The sequence below is a fragment of the Lagenorhynchus albirostris genome, chromosome 2 (assembly GCF_949774975.1).
Source record: "Lagenorhynchus albirostris chromosome 2, mLagAlb1.1, whole genome shotgun sequence".
NCBI lineage: Eukaryota > Metazoa > Chordata > Mammalia > Artiodactyla > Delphinidae > Lagenorhynchus > Lagenorhynchus albirostris.
In genome coordinates this window covers 135,780,201-135,797,732 of record NC_083096.1, presented here as the reverse complement: position 1 = coordinate 135,797,732, position 17,532 = coordinate 135,780,201, and the positions used below count along the sequence as shown (strand labels likewise).

The window sequence follows — 17,532 nt, the reverse complement described above, 5'->3', positions numbered from 1 at the left end:
CCCCTCCACCCCTGCCACTGCTGCATCTCAGCCCTCTGCCTTTCCTTCATCTCCCTTCTCCAGGCCTTCCTTTCCTGCAGACAGATTATCTGACTTTTATCCAGGTGTCTCTACCTTCTAGCTGTATGACCTTGGCTGGGCAAGTTACTTCGCTACTTTGTGCCTCATTTTCCATATCTGAAAAATAGGGACAGTAACAGTAATTGCCTCAGAAAGTTCATGTAAGGGGTTAAATGAATAAATGGTTATTAAATATTTAGAATAATGACCGGCATGTAACTGCTCAATATTGCTTTATCTATTGTTGTTGTCATTGCTATCATTGTTATTATTTCTTTTCTTCCCGTGGCTGTAATTCTGCCCCTCCCCCAACACACAAACATTTTCTTGACCCAGGTTCTCCTTTTCCTTCAGCCATAAGCTTAAATGTCACTTCCTGAGAGAAGTACTCCCTGACCCCCCCCCCCATCTAAGCCAGCGTTACTCACGTAATATCCTGTAGCCCCTTCTGCTTCCGTTCCACAGTACTTAGTGTAATGCATTGGTATATATTTTTGAGAATATTTATTTACTGTCTGTCTTCCCCTGTAAGACTCTTAAGTTTCCCAAGGGTGAGGACTGTGCTGATTTTGTTCACCAGTGACTGCCAAAGCCTAAAACAGTGATTGGCAGATAGCAAGTGTTCAATAAATGTATATGAAGGGGAGGGAGGAAGGAGAGGAGGAGAGAGGGAGGGAGGAAGGGGGACTGGGGAAAAGAAAAGGAAGATTATTGGGAAAAAAGAAAAAATACTTCCAAAGCTCACTCTCCTTGGGATCTAGTTCTGTCCCACTCCTTAGGATATCCAGGGCTGCAGAATACTTCTTGCCACTAGCTCCCACTATGCTCACTTCTCTTTCCTGTGTCCCACCCCTTTGGGACCTGCTCTAGGCATCTCCATCATGTTGATAGGACAAAGATACCTTCCAGTATACTGACTATTCCACTAATCCCTTCTTGTTAAACACAATGAATGGGCAAACATTTGTCTTCTGGAGATACTGTCTTCATTAAACTCTTATAGGATGAAAACTCCAGGTAGTGAGCCATAAACATGATCAAGCTTTTGGTGTCACCTGTTCGCTGGGGACCTTACTTTTGAAGGCTCTTCCTCCAATATCACAGAAATTTTCAAAGCTATCATGGTAGAATTTGGGAGTCAGGAGACTTTTCATCGGACCTCATCTTTGCCTTACTCTGTGTTAAATTCTGAGCCCTTCCGTTGGTTCCTGCCCATAGCCAGCTGTGACACTCGAGCACCTATGCCCCTGGTGTGTCCCCTCCTGGTGTAGTTCACGCAGCCTCCCTCCTGGGTGTCCAACATGGGGACTGACCTTGCCATGACCCATCTGTCAGAGGAGACCTGGCAACTCTTGTCTCACGGGTAGACCACCCAGAAAGGTTGCCTGCAACATCATTTTATTTTTAGGGGAAAAATACAAAAATATATTTTAAAAGATAAAAAAGGAGGACATGATAAAGCATGATATCGAGGATGTTTTACAAAGGAAATGGGCTCGAAGTGACCTGCTGTGGGGATGCTGACTCCATAGTGCTTTAGCAAAATATGTCTTAATTTTTTTTACATGATCTTTCTTTTTCTTTCTTCCTTCCTTCCTTCCTTCTTCCTTCCTTCTTTCTTTCTTTCTTTCCTTCTTTCTTTCTTTCTTTCTTTCCTTCTCTCTCTCTCTCTCTCTCTCTCTCTCTCTCTCTCTCTCTCTCTCTCTCTCTCTCTTCTCTCTTCCTCCCTCCTTCCCTCCCTCCCTCCCTCTCTCTCTCTCTGGGTCTTACTTGCAGCACACGAGATCTTCAGCTGCAGCATGCGGACTTCTTACTTCTGGAATGCGAACTCTTAGTTGCAGCATGCATGAAGGATCTAATTCCCCGACCAGGAATCAAACCCAGGCCTCCTATGTTGGGAGCGCAGAGTCTTACCCACTGGACCACCAGGGAAGCCCCTGTCTTAGTTTTAATGAACTTATAAACCAACATGCTTCCATTTTGAAGTAAAAACAACATCCCAGGTCATAGAGATGTTTACAGAGTTATTTATCAAGCAAGTGAGAAACATGCCAGAAACAAATTTCTCTAAGGAACATACTGGGATTTTTTTTAAATATCTAGATCCTCATCAAGGATTGTGAAGTCCTAAAGATAATCCAAAGTCTATGCCTCAGTATAAATAGTTTCTGGCCTTAGAGAGGTCCAGTAACTATTAGTTCTCAAATATCAGTCCCAAAAGGGGTGTCTTCTTTTCCTGGGAAGGGTGATTCCATAAGGAGGAATTGGGGTTCCTTGCAGCTCAAAGCTATACTAAGACCCACACTCATCATACCTGGCAGAGAACTTCCTGGGCTGCCATGGAGGCAAGAGGGTCCCAGCCCAGCATCACAGCTTCCGCCAGCATCACTCACACTGCCTTCCTCTCTGAAGAGCTGGGTCCTTCTTCCCTTCAGGAAAACTTCCTGCAGGAGGTGGCATTTTAGATTGGCCATTTCCTCACCCATCCATTCATTCAGCAAATATTTATTGGGTGAGCACCACCAACAAGCTAAGCCCTGTGCTTCAGCATGACCTATAGACACAGTCCCTACCCTCCAGGAGTTGTTGGTCCAATGACAGAGTCAGAGAATAAAGAAATAATTGCACATATAACCAATATACTCGTTATGAGCGCTTAAAGGAGAGGTACAGGGAGTGATAGGAGTGTTTAAATGGGATTTGAGATCCATAAATGTGACTAGTGATTCCTGCCTTCTAAGACAGTCAGCTTATGAGGGGGGCCGAGTTTGCCCTGGAGGGGAGATTTGACCACGGACATATTGCCAGTGCATGTGATAGTAAAACCAGACGGACCTTTTAACCAGTCTTCTTATTATATTTTAGTTCTCTAAAGACAGTGCACCCTCCCACCCACACTGTCCACACCCGAGGTGAATGGCTCACGCCACCCTGCCCTTTGATATACCACTGAGTTAAACACATGGATTCTAGCTCCGGGGCTTGAATTCTGGATCTGCCGTTTACTAGCTGGGTGATTTTGAGCAAGTTACTTAACCTCTGCTTACCTCTCTTTTCTCCCCTGTAAAATAGGGATGATAATGATAACACCGATCTTACAGGGTTGCTGCAAATATTGATGAGATAAGGCATGTACACTCTTAACATGGTGCCAAACGCATACGACACCAAAAAATGTTAGCCGTCGTTCCTAAGGAGTGCTTAAGGAGTGGTGATGATTCTTATTTCCATGTCTTCCACAAGAGCAGAAGTAAGATCTGGTCCCTAAGCAGGAATCTGGTGGGGATGTGTGAGAGAGTGGGGGGGGGGGGCGGAGGACATTTCCTTCCAGTTTTCCTATTTAAAACCGGCCTCCCCATAGCCATTCCAGCCTTGAAAAGCTGCTGAGCTCCCTGTGCCGATCGTGCTCACACTCACTCCTGGGTGGAGGCCCCCACCCCGTGCACCCCCACGTCAAGGCTTTGCAGTTCCAGGCAGCCGTAGTTTCTTGCTCCAAGATGTCTGTGCATAAGGACACTAGCATTTTCCACGGCCTCCTGTCTTCTATCTTGACACGCATTTTCCTGTCCTCCCATCTCCTCCTCACCACCCTAAGGAAACCCAGGGATGCCTTTTTGGGAAGGTCTCGGCCATAGGCACTGTGTTGGGTGTCCAGAGGTTGCACTTAAACTCCCAGGTCGTCTAGAGCTTCTGCTGCTTTTGAAAGAAAAAAAAAAAAAAGGGCTTTCACATCTCTGGAGTAGGGGCCAGATCTTGCAGCACTTACTGGGACAAATCCATTTCTTGCTGAATAATGGAGCTTCAAACCCTCATGACTGACTGATGGAAGCTTTGGCCAGGTCTGTGAGGAGTCTTTGCAACATTATTTCTCTTGATGTTCTTTTCTTATGGCTGCTGTCCTCTGAACAGGAGGCGGGGCCGAGGCTCTGCGGCTCCGTTACCCCATGGCCTTGAGTGAGCCTTTCAGATCTAAAGAAGCAGGCTGTATGCAGGCGGCCCTCCATCCCAGTCCTCACTCTGCCTCCACCTAAATGGGCAGATGCCTAAGCCCAGAAGCCTAAGAGTTCTTGAGCTACTTCTGACAACTCTTGCTCCGTGACGCCCCCATCTGACCCATCAGCGAAGCCTCCTGAGCGCCTCCTGTATCTGTGTGCGTCCCTCTTGTCCAGCGGCACGGCCCTGATTTCCCCCAGGACCCATGCACCTGGCCCCTGCCAGGCTGAATACACTTCTGGCTTCCCTGCGGCCCAGGGAAGGAGACTGCAAGCAAGGGCCGTGTGGGGACTGCCTGCCTCTCGGCTCTGTCTCGTTCACCCTTGCCTGCGCTCCGTCTGCTCCAGACAGGCTGGCCTTCTCATGCCTCAAATGTGTGATTTTTCCTTCGTCCATGTGGTCCTCTCCTCTGCTGGATGCATGTTTCCCCCATCCTTCACCCAGCTAAAGCCAGCATATCTTTGAATGTCAGCCAAGCCGTAACACACAGGATGCGTACACACATACATACCATATCGTTCATACCTGCACGCCATACACAGCAAGAGGCAGTGGACCAGTCCCTGGGGGAGGAGGGAGCCCTCATCTCTTAGATTCGGCCAGCTCTCCGACAGAGAGAGGGAGGATCTGAGGAGACAGCTGTCTGAGGTGCAGGCTTTGCAGTTCCAGGCAGCCGTAGCTTCCCTTGCCACGCTGCTCGGCCTCATGCTTCTGAGCAAGGCATCCGAAGGGGGGCTGTGGACAAGACCGCTGCTTCTTCTCTACTTGCTGCAACCTGACAGACCACTTCCTGATTACCTGGCAGAGATGAATTTGACTTCTGCAAACAAACTATCAAAGCTTTTCTGCCCAAACTATCAAACACAGTCTCACCTGTCCGTCTGGCTGCATCCAAAACATTCGTGCCAAGAATTTTTTGTCCTTTTGGGCTTCACTCTCCCAACCACAGAGACTAGGCAGGAAGGGGGAGGGGGAGGAACGGGGTGGGGGAGGGAGAGAACGTCAGATTGACTTGAGGACATTTACAAAAAGTATTCCACTCGCCCTCCTCCACTCCCCATACACATTTCTGGCCCCGCTGGGACTCTCTTCCACTCACCAGCCCTCCCATTTTTCCCCCACCCAGAGCTCTTCAGCTCATAAGAAAGATCTGCAGCCCGGGAGTCAGGAGTCCCAAATTCTAGTCCTGGCTTTCACACCAGCTGGTTTTGTGATCTTCTCTGAGTATCATCAGTTTCCTCCTCTGAAGCATATTCAGCAGCTGGATTTCACCCCTGAATCCACTGGGCGCAGAGGTAACCAACATTTGTGAACACTTGCTTTATGCAAAACACCAGGCTAGGAATTAATGATTACTTATCTACTCGCAATCCCTATGAGGCAGATATATTATTCCCATTTCACAGAGAAGGAAGGTAAGACGTAGGAAAATTAAGAAACCTGCCCAGGTCCACAGGTTGGTAGAAAGGAGGCAGCTTTCAAACCCTGATCTGCTCTTTCCATCACACTAATCTGAGTCCCAAGTATACTGCAGGAAAAGAAGTCATGGTGACTGTTTACAAAACAAGAAATAGAATTCACCCTTTTCATTCATGCATTATGCAAAAGATGGGATGCCTTTGTTGCATTTTTCCCCCATACATACCTCTGCCTGGGAGCTAAGAAGAGGAAACGCACACATCAGGACTTCACGTACTCATCTGTAAGAGCCACAGACCCAGTACCAGAGGAAGATGAAGAAACAGGAGCGGGAATGCTGGGTGCTGTGAGGCTCTTAGGTGTCAAAGCAAACCCAGCCCAAGCCTTTGGCTACATGATGAGCAAACTGAGGGCCAGAATGGTCATAGAACTTGTTTGAATTCACCCCATTGGAGAGCAGAGCCTAGCCCCCAGGTCTCCTGACTCTTTCTACAGAATCTCCCAAGTCAAATAGTCCTCCTCCATTCAAAAAGAAAAACCTTCAAGAACATTGATTTTGCACCCGTCTAAAAGCCACTCCGAGCTACGCTAAAGGTATCGGGCGTTGCAAACGTGTTCTCACAGAAACGCCCAGCTGGACACACAAAGAAGCAGGTCTCCAAGGAACAGGGTAAGGATTGTCCGAAGGGATCTGTGCTGGTGAGATTACAAGAATCATAATATATGAATAAATGAACATATGGAAGAGATCAAGCAAAGCCCTCTCCTTCTTCCCATATGTAAACTCAGCCTTTGCCTCAAGTCATTAAGCAAACACAGATGCAGCCAGACCAGGCACCAGATGGCAAACGAGAGCTGGAAGAAAAGGTAAAGAAAGCTTTCGGTGTTTATTCAAAGATGGAAAAAAAGCCATGATCCAAAATGCTGTGGTTTCCACAGAATGGTCACCTAGGGTCACCAAGACCCAAACCAAGGCCCAAAAGCAACCAACACAAAACCACACAGAACTAGAGTAATCGTGATTGGTAAGTTGTAGGAAAACCACCACTGTCTTCTGTCAATGGAATACAGTGTCAGAAGAAAGGGATAATTCAGGGAAATGAAAGAAAGGGTTAAATAAAGTAGAAGGACCAGAGAGGAACCGGAAAGTGGGAAGAATGGGCTTTTGCTGAGTACTTGCATGTGCCAGTAGCTTTGCACCCTTGGTCTCATTTAATCTTTGCAACTACCCATTTAGGTATTGGCCAAGTTTTACAAAGAAGGAGATTTCATAAATGGGCCAAAAGAGATTAGGTTCCAAGGTCACATCACAGGAATTCCAACCTAGCTATTTCCAGTGCTGTATGTGTACTGTTCCCAGCTTTGCAATCAGAGAACTCTGATTTCTAATCTTATATCCTGCTGTCAGATCATGTAATATTTAACACAGAAAATATGGTCCTTGAAAGACTCCATTTACCCTGTAATCACTGAGCATTTGCCACATGCCACGCCCCTGGGGATACACTTGGGTTATAGTTGTGTACCAGACACACAGGGGGAGTCATATGGCGCTCTCTCGCCCCTTCTGCCCATCCCACTAGGTGTAAGGAAGAAAGTGACCTCATCAGCTACTGCCTAGAGGGGAGACCAGAGGAGATGCAGACTGGGGAAGAGAGCATGCCTGAGAACTTGACTTCACTTCTATTTCACAAAAGACACCCTTGCACATTCCTCACCCCCCTCTTAGCTTGTACATTGGGGATGAGCATCTGTAATGACAATCCAAAGGGCATCCTAGCTTTTCAGTGTGCATGAGTTTATGTATCCAGGATAGGAAAATTCCAAAAATGCTTCAGTTTCAATGAAAAGTTTAAAGGAACGTGAAAATGTACCCCCTCTCCCCAGATCAGTCAGAGCACTCCGTAGCTTGCAGGTGGACCGGCAGGGCAGAAGCTGCTTGCAAGCTAGGCAGACCAATCTCCCAACTTCGCTAACTAACCTTGCTTCCTAGGCAAGCCACACAACTGCTTTCGTTCCAGTTGCCTTGTCTCTAAAACAGAGTTAATGTGTACTTTGAAAGGCTGTTGCCAGACTTTTTTACTTTCCTCTTACTCCTCTCTTCCCACCTGGCCAGTCTCTTTACAGCCATTTCATTTTTTTCATTTTTTCCCATTTTCTTCTTTTACCAAATCCCAATCCAGATGAATCCAGATTTCTACCTTATGCGTGCCTAAAGGCCCCTGAACACTGTAAGGAAATACTATACAACAATAAGGCAGGCTTCTAACATTATGTAGTAATGATCCCCAGATAGCCTCCCTCATCCTCTAGGTTCTAGGTGGGTTTGGCCACTGGGCACCAGAAGGAGCCTGGAGGATAATGAAGCTGTTTGTTTCCCCAGCTCCGTCCTTGCTGAATTGCCACAATTTAGCTGATCCACGTACCATGTATCTAGACCATAGGCCACAATTCTGGCATGTGGTCCTCTCCCTCTTCCCATCTTCTCTCGGGTGGTAGGAATCACTCCCTCCCCTTGCTTCTTCAGGCCAGGAGGCGGTAATGGTTCCCCACTGTTGCTAGTCTTCTCCTAAACCTTCTTTTCAACAAACCCTTTATTAAGCTGTACATCCGCTACCCAGTGTGAGTGTCCATCTGTTTTCTCACAGGAACTAGACTAATGTGTCAGATTAATTTCTCATTTTCTGCAGTGATCATATCAAACCTCCCCAATTCCCAGCCCCATCTTTCCTCCCACATTCAGACATATGACCTCCTATTTATTCTCAACCACCAACTACCTCAAAAAGAAAATAATAGCCATTAGAAGGACATCTGCCGTCAAACCTACATTTCTCATATCCAGTGGAATGCTGGGGCTGGCTCACACTTGCTCCCAAGAGCCAACTGTGGGCATCTCTGCCCCGCTCCACATTCAGTGACATCACATTAGCAGCTTGAAATTAGCCATAGTGGAAGTCTTTACACCACAGAAATTGGCAAACACTACAAATCAGGGCCTTTTGTGTTTTGATAGAGCCAGTTGTTGAGCATTTATCAGCACACCACTGCTTCCACCCAGATGCTGCCTTTTTCTCCTTTACATTTGTTACGGTGGAGAGATCGATGCCCAACCTATCATCAGAGGCTCCTCCATCTCCCACTGCCTCTGATAGTCCATTCGATCCCTTTCCCTGCATATTTAGCCTCTCCTTCCATACTGACTCCTTCTCTCATCAGCATTTCAACCTGCTCTAGACTTGTGCTGTCCCATACAGTAGCCACTCATCAGATATAGTTACTGAGCACTTGAAATGTGGCAGGTCCAAATTGAAATGTGTAAAAGACACACCAGATTTCAAAGATTTAGCATGAGTACAAGAACGTAGACTATCTTATTAATAATAGGTTAAATGAAAGATTTTAAAATTAAATTCACCAATTTCTTTTCACTTTTTTAAATGGCCTCTAGGAAATTTAAAATTACTTATGTAACTCACCTTATTACTGTTGGGCAGTGCTGCCATAAACTCTCATCTTAAAATAAAATCCCCTCTTCTACCTCTCAGCCCCTCCAGTTTTTGCCTCTCACAGGCAAAAATGTTTGAAAAAGCGGCCAGCCTCACTGTCATGATTTTCTTAGCACCATCTCCCTCCTCCTCAGCCAAGGATGATCTAGCTTCCACTTCCACAAATCCACTAAAATAATGCTAGTCTAAGTCACTAATGCTAACCTAGGCCATTGCACAACGCAAAGGGCTTTCCAGGCCTTACCCTGCTTTACCCTTAGCAGTATTTTGCAATATGGAGCACTCTCTTCATTGAAACACGTTTTTTTTTTATTTATTTTATTGAAGTATATTTGGTGTACAACGTTGTGTTAATTTCTAGTGTACAACAAAGTGATTCAGTTGTACATATATATACATTCTTTTTCATATTCTTGTCCATTATGGTTTATTACAGGATATTGAATATAGTTCTCTGTGCTGTACAGTAGGACCTTGGTGTTGAACCATTCTCTATATAATAGTTTGCATTTGCAAACTTCAATCCATCCCTCCCCTACCCTGCCTCCCGCCTTGGCAACCACAATTGTTCTCTACGTCTGTGAGTCTGTTTCTGTTTCATAGATAAGTTCATTTGGAAACACTTTTCCACTGACAACATACTTTGTTGATTTTCCTCCCGCTGCTCTGAATGCTGCTTTCCACATTCCTTTGCCAGCTGTCCTCTCTCCTCTACCTAGCATTCTCCGTTGGTCTTCTACCGGGTTTTGTCCATCTCATCCACTTCTAAGGATTCATTTTCTGTTTATATGGCAGCAGCTCCACAGCTGTGCACATGACATCTCCACCTAAAAAGTCTCACGGGCATCTCAATTTAAACATGTTCAAATCTGAACTCAGCATCTCCACCTTTGCCTGCAAAACTGGCGTTAGCTTAGGACAGGGCACTATTGGCAAGGGCACCACATCTACTTAATCGCTCCTGCCAGAACCTCAAGGACATTCTGAACCCAGCCTCTCTTTTCCCTCCACTTTGGTCTCTCCTGGTCTCTTTCTAAACTATACCTCGTGTCTCTTGAATTCTTCCACTTTGCTTTAATTCCACAGTCACCATGCTAGTCCAAGCCACCATCAGCTCTTGCCCAGACTGCTCCAAGGGCCTCTTGAATGGCCTCCACCTTTACCACTCTCTAACCCGTTCTCTACACACCAGCCAAGGTGATCTTTCACAAACTTGGAATAGGATGGCTTTGGCTTAAAACTCTCCAATGGCTTCCCCTTAACGTTGGCATAATGTTGGAAACCCTTAACGTGATATTAAAATGCCACCCAAAATCTATTCCTGCCTTGGTTTGTAGCTTTGTCTGTTATCACTTTTTCCCTCTGTTCTATCTACTCCGGCCATCTTGGACTTCTTTTTGTCTTTTGAATGTGCCACATCTTGACTTGGGGCCTTCAAATGTGTATTTCCTTTAGCCTGGCACCCTCTTCATCACCTTTACCTGTCCAACTCCTCTTTAGCCTTCAGATAGTTCCCTAAGCCCTCAGACTAGTTTTGTCTCCCTCTGGCACTCTCTTATAGCACCTGTGTTTTTCTAATAGACTCTGAACTCCATAAGGTCAAGGATCAGAGCTGTCTGGTTCACTGACATATCCACAGTGCCTAGCACAACACGTGGCACACGATAGGTACTCAATAACTAGTTGAACAATTAAACATTATCTGATTCAAGCTTCCCATTTTAGAGACGAGGAAACTAGCATCTAGAGAAAGGAAGCAACTCATTCAAAATTGCAGAGCCTAGACTCAGATTTGTACAGAACCAGAGCCTCCTGATTTCCAGATCAGTTTTCTTTCCAGTACATCATGTGCCTTGTCAATACTTAGCAACCAGAGGGAAGCAGACTGAATTCCCTATGTCTTGTGAAAGCCAGAGCAAGCTCATCTTCATAAACACAGCTGACATAGGTGTTGTTTTCTTTGTTTGTTTTGTGTAAAAGGCCTAGAAGTCCAACCCAGAAATAAACTCCACATTTCTAAACCTACAAGCTCCTACAACTTCTATTCCCTACAGCCCCTGTTCTGCTCATTTTTCATCTTTCTTCCCCCCATTAACCAGAAGCATCAGCTGGCATCCCATGTTGAATGGTTCCTTCATTCCATGCTCCTTGTCACTCCCCTGCCCAGGCAGCATATTACATGTAGCAGATTAGGAAGTGCTGTCTTTAAGTAGCAGCACTTGAGAAAACATTACAAGATCCTGTGTAATCCTGGGGTGCAGATGGGTGTAATAATTATAAAAATAACAAATTTTTAAGCTATTACTTGTGCTAAATTAGATGGTTTACATGCCTTTTCTCTTATCTTTCTAACTCTATGAGTAATTATTTCTATTTTACAGATGAGTAAACTGAGGCATAAAGAGGTTATTAAATTGCCTAAGCCATTCAGTTAGAAGAGCCAAGGTTCTGATCTAGGCAATCCAGAGCCCATGATCTTAACCATGTGACATCTGACAATAAAAAACAGGTTGACCTGACAGTTAGGAAATACTAAAAAGTACAACTGAGGGAGATCCCAAAGTTGCTTTATACAGATATCCTACCCCTGATTTATTCATTCATTCATTCAATCATTCATTAATTCATTGATCCATCTACTCATTCGTTCTTTCATTCTCTCAACACTGTTTATTGAAAAGTCACATTATATCAATTGCTGGGAATACTGATTAAAATTAATGACCTCTATCCTCTGAGCTCTCACCGTCTAGTGAAAGAGGCATATAAGTAAACAGACATTTATCCTACTGTGTGGTAAGTGCTAAGATAGAGGGAAACCAGGGAGCTTTGGGAACACAAAAAAGGATTAGAAACCAACTTAAAAGGACACTGCGATGATTTATCCTGGACTTGCCTTCCATGCTGTCCCCTCACTCTGTCTGACCTCTGCTCCCTCCTTCCTTCCCAGTTTCCCTCCAGCCTTTCTCATGCTTTTGGTGCTTTGGTGCCATCTTTGGCCTCCCCAACTCCTGGTTTCAGACTCAACCTCTCTGCTTGTCTTTTTCCTCCTGCTGTTGGTTCGAAATGCATTCTGGCTTAGCCAAAGGCTCTTCTGCACCATAAACCAGTCTGAGGGCGGCCCCAAAGACTAGACCAGTGTGTGCACGCCCTACTTCTAATGCGGCTCTAGTCTAGGAGAGTTGGAGATCCAAAACAGGGAGTTTAAGGGGTATGGAGGGCAGGATAGATGTGTCTTAGATAATTTGTTTATTTATCAGCCTAAACACAGAGAAATTGATTAGTGACTACCCAACATCCCTTGAAGCTCAGTCATTGTGTCCTGCATGTCCCACACCACTTTTTCATTACCCTGTAATATATTGGTCTCTGTGCAGTAGTGGAATCTTCGGTTTTGCATCAGAGTAAAATAAAATAAACCCATTACACTTGGAATATAAGGAAATGTTAATACCATCACATTTTGATTCTTTGCTGCCAGTTATGGTTCCCGATCTGTTGGCCAAAGAATCTTCCCAATACAAAATTAATGTTGAAGCAGGAAGTGTAAGTTTCCAAGGTGTTCAGACCCTGAGAGCTTTCAAGATGTTGCGTTTTCTCGAGTTGCAATCTCCTGTTGGCCCACTCCATCCTAAACAAAGTTTCTCCCCTGCAGTCATAAATGAAGCATATCCTGGCTAAAGAATTTTGTGGATGAGAGGCACCAATTGAATTTGGCAACTAAAAGAGAATTAGTGGTGATTCCTATTTATCGATGTGTTTGATTTAATAGATGAGGGACTCACCCCTATATATGGAAGAAATCAGAGTCAGAAGAGGTATATGGATTGAAAGAAAAAGAAGGGATTGAGATTCTGGAAATAACCATGAGGTGGAGGGGGACATTTGATAGGAATGATGGGGCAAGCGAGAGAATTGGATTAATGGGCAATTGAAGTCAGAAAGTGGCAATTAGAATATTGGAAGCACTCTGAAAACACAAGACTCAAGTGTTGGATGGGTCTTGTAAACAGATGCTGAAGTCTTACATGATGATGACAAACCTCCAGATGGATGGGGAGACTCAGATCTAAGCCTTAGCCTCATTTAACAGCAGCAAGAGGCTGATGATGACAGCACTGAGATGCAGGGGAGCTGAGGATGATTATATCTCTATCATTAGGTGGCGTAAACTTCAGAGTGAGTTTTTTTGCTTGCTGATGGAGGAGTAATCATCTGGAAATGATAATAAGGAGGCATGAGAATATTGACACCCACCACCTTCCCCAGCCCACCTACCCCATCAACCTGAAACATATACCCAAGTAATACATGTTAACTCTTACTTTTAATGAAGTTTCTGGGAAAATAAGCTTTGTTTCAGTTGATGGGTAAATAGTAGTAGTAGTAGTAGTAGTAGTAGTAACAACAACTATAGTTTTAATCATTTATTCCATAACAATAGACCTATAAAATAGGTATTAAGATTCCCATTTTTGGGGCTTCCCTGGTGGCGCAGTGGTTGAGAGTCCGCCTGCCGATGCAGGGGACACGGGTTCGTGCCCCGGTCCGGGAAGATCCCACATGCCGCGGAGCGGCTGGGCCCGTGAGCCATGGCCGCTGAGCCTGCGCGTCCGGAGCCTGTGCTCCACAACGGGAGAGGCCACAACGGTGAGTGGCCTGCGTACCGCAAAAAAAAAAAAAAAAAAAAAAAGATTCCCATTTTTAAAATTGAGACTCAGAGTGTTAAGTGGCAGAGCTAGGATTTGAATTATGGTCTCTATATCACCAAAGCCTTTGTCCCACAGTGAATGGTTAAGAATAGAATTCCAAAACTGTGTGTCTCCTCATCTTTCAACTGGGGATATGAAGTAGGTAAAGTGTTCAGTACAATACTGGGCCATAGTAAGTACTCAATAAATGTTAGCTGCCATTATTATTGTTGTTGTTGAGTTATTGTTATTAGTATTACTTTTATAGCTCACTGCATTACCTTATATTCTCAGCCAGAAATATTAGTAGGACCATTTCTTTTTCAGTCAATAACAGATTATTAGATGGGTGATAGCTTGCAGTTTTGAAGTCTGTAATCTAATGCTTTTAGTAAGAAGCTTGATATTTTGGCTTTGAGAAAACCCATAGGAGCCAAGTCAAACTCATGTAAGTAAGATGAATAGTCGTTCAACTGTTCATTTTAGGACCCAGCCCCTTAGTGGTCAGGCCATGTATTAGGACCACACTTCAAAATATCACAGTGGTAGGTAGCCTTACCTATTGTGGAACCTCTCCCCTCTGCCGTGCTCGCATGACTGAGTTGGAATGAAGCTGTACCTTGCTGGGGAAACACAGTGGGTATATTCCCTCTTAGAGTGAACCTAGTTTAACAAAACAAAACAAAAACCTAATAAAATGTACCATTGGGGGTAACTGGTTCATTTGTCAACTGAGAGTTAATCAAAAAAAGACATGTACATGGAACCAACAGATTGCAGAGCTGGCAAAGACTTCAGAAATAATCTAATCCAACCCCTTTATTTTGCTGATAAGGAAAGTGAGTCCCAGGAAGGGGAAGGGTCTTACGCAAGGTCATACAGCTGGCAGTAATTTTGTTTGCTTCAAAAATTAATATGAACAATCTTTCCATACATCACTGAATCCATCTTCCTGCCTTTGTAAGCACAATGTCATGACTATAATTGAATTTATCTTTGATGGTGGGGAAAGCAAGCTTTCAGGGTTTTACAGGGCCCTAAAGTCATCAGAGCAAGATAAATTGTCATGAACTGACGCTGAAGATCTGCCTATTGGCTGTGAGCTCCTCAAGGATTAGGCCTGGTCTCATTCATGAGTTAAAGCAAGTTTCAAATCCTAGCTAAGCCATTTACTAGCTTAGGAAAGTCACTTAACCTCTCTGAGCCTCTGTTTCCTCATTATAAATTTACATAATAAGACCTTCGTTACAGAATGTTTGTTAGCATCAAATGAGGCAAGATATAGATACACAGTGCCTCACCAAAATAGACATTTAGTAAGTGTACACTTTCAACTAACCTTTAGCTAATGTCCTGCTAAAAGCTACGGACACATCAATGAATAAGAAAGCCAAGGACCCTGATTTCACAGAGCTTAGGTTCATGAGGGAGGAGTAGAGGTGAGAGCCAAAGGAAGAAGTAGACAGTAACCAAGGATGCAGATAAATTAATATAATTTCAGGCTATGCTAAGCGCTATGAAGGGTTTTGAAGACAAGAAGACAGGATCATGTGGTAGAGGGTGTTCAGGAGAAGTAGAATGTTTCAGCCAAGAGTGGCCCAAGTCAGTCTCTTTGAGATTATATTTGAAGAGGACCTAAGTCATATGAAAAAGCCAGACAGTCTAAGATTCAGAAGCACACTCCTGAAAGAGGCAGGAAGGCCCCCCAGCAGGGGCAAACTTGCCACGTTCAGTCAACAGCACCATAGCCATTGCGTTTGCAGCATAGCCAGCACAGTGAGCAAGACCTGAGGTGAGGTTGGAGACATCCACCCAAGTTCGACCTTGCAGTTCTAGGCCATCTTATGAAATTTGAATTTCCTTCAAAAAGCTTCCATTGCAGCTTTCACTCCCACTTGGTGTCTGCAGAGTTGGAGAATTGATTGGTGTGAGGAACCCACATATTTGGTGTCAGAAATATTGTGGGTAAAAATAGCTCAGAGAAACAAAATCTAATTTACTTCATTCGATGATCCATCCAACAATTTTTTTTTTTTTTTTTTTTTTTTGGCTGTGCCATGTGGCAGGTGGGATCTTAGTTCCCCAACCAGGGATCAAACCCAGGCTCCCTGCATCGGGAGTGCAAATTCTTAACCACTGGACCACCAGGGAAGTCCCATCCAACAAATACTTATAGATCACCTATTCTGTCCAGGCACAGTTCTTAGTGCAATGAATGAATCAAATAAAAAGCCCTGGCCACATGGAGCTTGCATGCTAATGGAATAATAAATATGTAAAGTTTCTGGAGCATTTACTAGGTGCTGCACTATTCTAAGTGCTTTGCCTGAAATAACTCACGTGGTCCTCAAAACAGTCCTACTAGAGGCACACTGTTCTCATCCACAGTTTTAGATGAGGAAACAGGCATAAAGAAGTTAAGTCATTTGTCCATGATAATGCAGCAGGTGGTAAAGCCTGACTTCAAACTGTGGCAGTTGGTGGTAGTCGGAGTGTCGTTCTGAAAAATCACTCTGACTGGTCCTCACTGTTGTTAGGGTGCCAGTTAGGATGTTGGTCAGAGATTGGGATACTTGAATTTTTAACAAAGCTGTGAGTAGACACTATTATTTCCACTTTATAGATGGGGACACTGAGGCTTGGCTCACACATCTGGTAAGTCGCAGGGCCCAGAAGTGATCCCAAGCCTATTTATCTCTACAACCTAACACCTTTCCACTAGCATCTCCATTTCCTGCAAAATTGGAGAGTGCCACACCCCTACCCCTCCTTTATGATCAAGAGAGTAACCCAAGGTGTATTTTAGAGTGAATATTGGAGAAATAAGCATTTGAAAATTTTTATTTCCATTTTGTAGGCATTCTATAATGGAAAATAAAATATAAATATACCAACACATACTTATAACAAACACAGTGTTTTTTCTTTTACATTCTTTTACATTGAGATACAGTGCACATAAAGTGAAATTCACAGATCTTAAGTGTACAGTTTGATGAAGTTTGATAAATATGTACACCCATTGTAATCAACACCCTAATAAATAAGATATATGTATGTGTGTGGATGTGTATGCGTAGGTAGGTACGTAGATTGATACCATGTATTTAAAATTATAAATGAGATGTGAGTCTTCACGTCATGATTAGTGATGAAGACCTACCCCACTCTTTCCTTTCTCTAACTACTTCCTGCTTCTCAATTGACATTGTTGTCATGGAGGTTACACAGAATACCAGGTGCAGGTCAAACGATGACTGTGTCAAAAGGAAAACAGAACAAAACAAAACAAATAGCAGAACAACTAGCCGTTTCTTAATGCTTGTTGGAGGAAAATCACATTGCTATACTTTGTTTTTCTACGGAGGGATCATGTGCCTCCGCCCACACATTAACATGTGAACTTGTTGTTCCAGTAAAATGAGTCAGAGCTCCTCAAGAAGTCAGATTCATGTATTTCAGAACTATGTGTCAGCATCTCTGAAAAAAGGTACAGTGTAACTGTATTGGTGTGTCTTGCACACGCACACACACTCATTCTCACCCAAGGAGATGGCGCAGCCAATAAGCAGCAGAAGTATGATTTGAATGCAAGTCCAGGGAACGCAAGCATCAGGCTTTTTGCATTGCAGACAGGACAGGAGTGTTGGGTCTGAGTGTAGGGTTAAGCAAAGTCCTGGAGTCGGAATTCTGCCTTTACTGCATATTCGCTTTCTGACCTTGGGCAAATTCCTCCTACTCTGTTCACTTCTTGGTTGATAAAGTGGGGATAGATGATGATATCTGTGTCATGAAGTCGTTTTGAGAATTTAAAGGGTCATGTATATAAAGCAGTTCGTACAGTGCACAGCACAGAGTGA

General features: G+C 44.1%; 1 protein-coding gene across 10 annotated transcripts in view; it reads left to right on the top strand.

The window, feature by feature from the left end:
• The window catches only part of FGGY (FGGY carbohydrate kinase domain containing), a 411,736-nt gene that overhangs the window by 380,699 nt on the left and 13,505 nt on the right, over positions 1–17,532 (top strand). Inside the window, exon 14 of one of the 10 annotated variants that reach the window (XM_060139917.1) lies at positions 1,837–2,010. The exons of the other annotated variants lie outside the window; for them this stretch is intronic. Within the exon in view, the coding sequence (XP_059995900.1) occupies positions 1,837–1,895 (59 nt within the window). The 3' untranslated portion in view covers positions 1,896–2,010. Of the gene's footprint in view, positions 1–1,836; positions 2,011–17,532 lie in introns of those variants that run through there. 10 annotated transcript variants of the gene reach the window in all.